General features: G+C 38.9%; 1 protein-coding gene across 1 annotated transcript; it reads left to right on the top strand.

The window, feature by feature from the left end:
• The first annotated feature begins 562 nt into the window (after positions 1–562).
• On the top strand, positions 563–1,994 carry LOC120341791 (uncharacterized). Its single transcript, XM_078115251.1, has 2 exons — positions 563–1,240; positions 1,395–1,994. Exons 1-2 carry the CDS (start codon positions 563–565, stop codon positions 1,992–1,994), a joined length of 1,278 nt encoding a protein of 425 aa, XP_077971377.1.
• The last annotated feature ends 3,940 nt before the right edge of the window (positions 1,995–5,934 follow it).

Genomic DNA, 5,934 nt, shown 5'->3' with positions numbered 1-5,934 from the left:
AAAACCATACAAAAAATACAACTCACTTCCCACTCCAACAGTGAACCTATGAAGTCATTCTTCAACCAAGACAGTCTATCATCGTCGACGCATCGTTATGGGCAATTACAGGAACAGTTGACAATTTCATACCATCTGAATGGACGATACATGCATAACTGACATAAAAATAGGGAATTTTTTTTCTTCTAAAAAATGACAGACTTACTTTGCAAACATCAAAACAAATTTGGCAGTTCCATTCGTCTCATTCATGATTTTTAAACATTGGCAGACGTTCCAGCTCAGCACATCAGTTGCAAGATTGGTTTTTCATCTGAAAATAAAGAAGATTTTCTCAAATCACTCTGTATTAAAAAAAATTAGCTATTGAAAATCCTGTTACCACAGTCAAGGGCATTGGCAGCAAATCAAAAATTTTAGTTGAAATAAGTCCATTTCAGGGATTTCATCAGCGTGTCGTGCGGCCAAACCAACACAAATAGACTATTAGCTTACCTTACTATATGGTGTTAACTCTACAACAGATCTATTCTATATAGGAATATAGCCATCCAAGATCATGCAGAATAACATTGGAACGATGCAACCATTTGATTCCGATGGAGACCCGCACGGTATTTCCCAACGGTGGCAACGTTGGAGACGTTCATTTAAATTATATTTGACGGCCAAGGGAACGACGGAAGATAGCTCCAAGAAAGCTTTGCTTTTGTTCACCGCTGGTGTAAAGGTACAAGATATTTTTTATACTTTAGCGGGACTCGATGAAGAGAAAACATTTTCCGAAACTTTAAATTTACTTGATGAATATTTTACTCCGAAATCCAATATTCCTTTTGAACGACATTTATTCAGGCAAATTAAACAGGCCAGTGATGAAACGGTCGATCAGTTTGTTTGTAGGTTGCGTCAAAGAGCAACAACATGTGGCTTCGATGATAAAGAAGATGATCACATACGGGACCAAGTAATTGATAATTGTCGGTCCAATTCCACGCGACGAAGATTTCTCGAAAAGGAAAATCTCGAATTAAGTGATTTGCTAAAAATTGCAAGGGCAATGGAAGCTGTTGATCATCAGGCAAAAGCAATTGAAGCTGACGCAGAATCGCACCAGGTGAATCTAGTAAATAATCCAAATACGAATTGTGTTGATTGTTCGAATGACGAAAATAGTGAGTTTACATTCACCGTGAGAGATCACAATTCCTACCATGATGGAATAATTACTTTAAAGGTAATTTGTCGAATGTAATAATTGATTCGGGTGCTTGCCGAAATTTCATGGGAAGCAATACTTGGGAATGGCTGAAGAGTGAGAGAATTGTGTGTAATTCGAGAAAATGCTCGATACCATCACTCTACGCTTATGAAGTACTAAACCACTTCAGGTCTTAGGTACGTTTACTGCTAATGTTTTCGTTTTGAATAATGAAAGTAAATGTCGGACTGATTTTGTTGTTGTCAAAGGCAATTGTCAAACTTTGTTAGGAAAAGAAGCTGCAACAAAACTTAATGTATTAAGAGTGGGGCCCGTGAATGCAATGAGTTCCAAAACTATTGATACTTCAAATTCTGATATATTTTCCAAGTATGGAAAGTTGTTTGAAGGAATTGGCCTTTTAAAAGATTACAAATTGACTTTGAATATTGACAAAACTGTTAAACCAATTGCTCAATCTCTGCGCCGTATACCATATGCGTTGCGCGACAAAGTAGATGCAAAAATAGATGAAATGCTGAAAGCAGACTTAATGGAAAAAGCGCCTGAAGGTACCTGGAGTAGCTGGATTTCGCCTTTAACTGTAGATCATAAAAAGGATGGAGATATTAGAATTTGTGTTGACATGCGCCGAGCTAACCAAGCCATACTCCGTGAAAGGCAACCTATACCGACTGTTGAAGACCTACTTACTCCACGACTTGAGCGGAAGCGCCGTATTTTCGAAGTTAGATCTGAAATGGGGGTTTCATCAAATATTGCTGGATGAGAAATGCCGATATATCACAACGTTCGTAACTAATAATGAAATTTTTAGATACAAAAGACTTATGTTTGGTTTATCATCTGCACCAGAAAAGTATCAGCAAATAATCAGAGACGTTGTGAAGAACTGTCGGGGTGTCGCAAACATAGCGGACGATATCATTATCCATGGGCGGAATGTGAAGGAACATGATGAAAGATTATTTGATGTTCTTGATAAGTTGGACAAAGCCGGTCTAACGCTGAATGGTATGAAATGTCAATTTCGACTTACTGAGATCAAGTTTTTTGGTCATAAGCTCACAAGTCAAGGTATTGATCCTTGTGAGGAAAAGGTGGCGGCAGTAAGAAATGCACGACGACCAAAAGATGCCAGAGAAGTAAAATCTTTTATGGGTCTTGTTCAATATTGTGCAAAGTTTATATCAAACCTTTCTTCGATTGCAGCGCCTTTACGTGCATTGACTAAGAAAAATTCTAAATTTGATTGGGATAAGCAGTGTGAAAATTCATTCGAAAGATTGAAACGTTCATTAACTAATGCAAACACATTAGCTTATTTCAGATCTGACTGCAGGACAAGAATAATTGCAGATGCTTCACCGACAGGACTAGGATCCGCTTTAACCCAACTGCAAGACGGAATTTGGAGTGTAATTTCGTATGCTTCGAGGACAATGTCAGACGTAGAAAGACGATATAGCCAGACGGAAAAGGAAGCTTTAGCTATAGTGTGGGCATGTGAGAGATTTAACTTGTATATTTTTGGCAGAAAATTTGAACTTGAAACCGATCACAAACCTTTGGAATGCATATACTCTAAAACTTCAAAGCCCTCAGCAAGGATTGAACGATGGGTATTGCGATTGCAAGCGTATGACTTCAAGGTAATATACCGACCGGGTAAGAATAATATTGCTGATGTATTATCTCGTCTTAATGCGCCTGGCTAGCGTGATACAACAGCGGAATATGATTTCTTCATACGAATGGTTGTGCAAAGTAGTTGCCCGATTGCTTTGACGCCACATGAAATTGGGCAGGCATCTGCTAACGATCCTGAATTGCAAATTGTGAGAGATTGCATTAAATCACAGAATTGGTCAAAGTGTGGTACTTCATTTTTGCATGTGAAGAATGAACTTTGTATTTATGGTCAATTAATTTTACGTGGTACGAGAATTGTAATTCCACAAATACTCAGAAAACGTGTTCTAGAGCTTGCACATGAAGGACACCAGGGAATTGTGAAGACGAAAAATCGACTTCGAAGTAAAGTGTGGTGGCCAAACATTGATCGTGATGCTGAACGAAAATGTAAAGTATGTCATGGATGTCAGGTAACAAGTTCGTATAGTCCGCCTGAACCAATGACGCGAACACGACCACCCAGTGGACCTTGGATAGATTGTTGTGCCGATGTTTTAGGACCTTTGCCTTCTGGTGATAACATACTGGTAATTGTAGATTACTACAGTCGTTTTTATAAAATTGTAATTGTGCGGTCGACAACAAGTAAGAAAATAATTGAAGCGTTGAGCACCATATTTTCACGTTACGGAATTCCACTTACGTTAAGAACTGACAATGCACCACAGTTTGTATCTAATGAATTCAAATCATTTTTAGGCAAACATGGAATTCAACATAAATCTACTACTCCATTGTGGCCACAAGCGAACGGCGAGGTGGAGAGACAAAACCGAAGTTTAATGAAAGCCATACGAATAGCCCAAGTAGAAGGGAAAGATTGGAAATCTGAATTAAACAAATTTCTACTTGCATACAGGTCTACACCGCATACAACGACAGGAGTATCGCCATATTATTTGGGGTTTGGTCGAGAGATGAGAACAAAGCTTCCAGAAATCAGACCAAAGTACAACATAATCGGCAAAGAACACAGAGACAGAGACTGGAGAAACAAGCTACAAGGGAAATTGTACTCAGATTACAACAGAAGAAAGATCAATTTTACAAGATGTTGAGGTCGGAGATTCGGTGTTCGTTAAGCAAGAGAAAGTTGACAAGATGTCGACAAACTTCAATGAATATCCGTGTGAAATCGTCAAGAAGGAAGGAGGGGAAGTCACAGTCTGAGATGAGAAGGGAAAAGAATTTCGTCGCAATTCAACATTTGTAAAGAAATACGAAGAAGACACCCAGAATAAAATTGGCAATAATGCCAAAGAGTCGCAAATTGCTCCAGACGCGACCAGGCCAAGTTCGGAGGAATCAATTACTCAGGCTTATGAGCGTCCAAGGCGAGAACGAAAACTGCCTTCCAGATTTAAAGACTTTATAATAAAATAAGTCTAGTTTACCATCTACTCGTAACAAAAGGAGGGATGTAGTGTTCATGGTTCGATGGTCATGAATTGCACGATTGATTTAGTCCTGCGCGATATAAATGCGCAAGGATACATGTCAAGGGGAGCAGAAGGACATTGACGACGTGGCTGGTGCTGGTTCTATTGTATGGTGTTATTCGCTGTTTATTAAGTTGTATCAGTTATTTTTGTGCATACTGAATTGTAGCAGTAAAAGCCTCTTATTTTGTGTGCAAGATAAAGAACATCGAAGATAGAGGCGAGACTCTACAGTTGGTACTGTGACCATCTGCGATTACAGCGAGGATCTTTTCGCTTCGGCTCTCACATTCAATTAAAAGTTCCCAAAACACCCGACAAAGCTTGGAAGCTGGGGAGTTACAGGTTGCATACCACGCCAAAGGAATTGACAGATCTCGCTTCACGGTTCGTGGAATACTGAAGAAACATGTAAAACATTAATACTGCGTTACATGAAAAGTCTATCGTAGTTTAACCACAGTAACAACTTACCTAAAATGTGTGAAGCAAGCTGGTCATTATTGCCATTTCCTTGTCTACGAAACCAATCAATTTGCCGTTACGACAGACCAGATTTTCTCTAACTGTATCAGAGATTCATATATTTGACAATGATGTAAGATTGTAAATAAAAATTAAGGTGAGTTTACCCTTCATCTCATCGAGAGCAACAAATCCAATCAATGAACCCTTGTCTTTGATGACACTCTCCATTTCTTTCAATGCCAGTTGGTTAATCCCAGATTGTGGTGGAATGACATTTCTGCAAAAATAAAAATAAAATCAGCAATCGCGAGTCACTGACCAATGTATGATATAATGAGTAGACAGATAATAGACAAAATATTTTTTTTAAATAGACCGAAAGAAAACAACATTGCCAAATGGTTATCAAAGTTAATTTAAATTCACCATAGTACACCCCAACAATTGTCAGAAGCATTACATTTACCTGTACGATTCAAAGTGCTTGGGGAAGGGAGAGTCAGCACCTGACTTGTTCGCAGATGATCATAGGCAGAAGGCGATCTGCAATAGAGTTCCATAGTCCAAAGGATCACATCTGGATGGTACCGACGCAAAGAGGGGTGAGCATTGGAGTTGGCAAGCTGCTGACCAAAAATCATTTGCTGCCAAGTATTCAAGATGGAACTTTCAGAAGCGAAAGTGACCAGTGAAAATATTCACAAGTCAGTCATACAATTAATCTCTTGAGTCTAGTGCATGCACATGCACAGTATCATCAACTTGCAACATGACCTGACTTGGATGATGTTCTTCCTCGTCATTTTTGAACTGTTCTGACATGCAGCTGCTGCACATTGGGCATCCAATTGACACATCCACTGAAAATATCCTGTAATCATATATATGCTCTCGAGACAGTCAACAGCAATTTTTTACTAACATACCAATTGTGCTACATGATGTTGACCAATATATATTTTTGATATTAATCTTGTCACCTCCCCACGACAAAACTGGGTGAACCAATGTACTGCCATCCCGCCGATCACTACCGCAACACAACTCCAATTTGCCTAATTTGTCTTAAATGGATAACACAAATTTGAGTTACAGAATAAAACAAAG

Source organism: Styela clava, chromosome 8, assembly GCF_964204865.1.
Source record: "Styela clava chromosome 8, kaStyClav1.hap1.2, whole genome shotgun sequence".
NCBI lineage: Eukaryota > Metazoa > Chordata > Ascidiacea > Stolidobranchia > Styelidae > Styela > Styela clava.
Note: the sequence above shows the minus strand (reverse complement) of the source record. Positions and strands in the feature narration are given on the sequence as shown.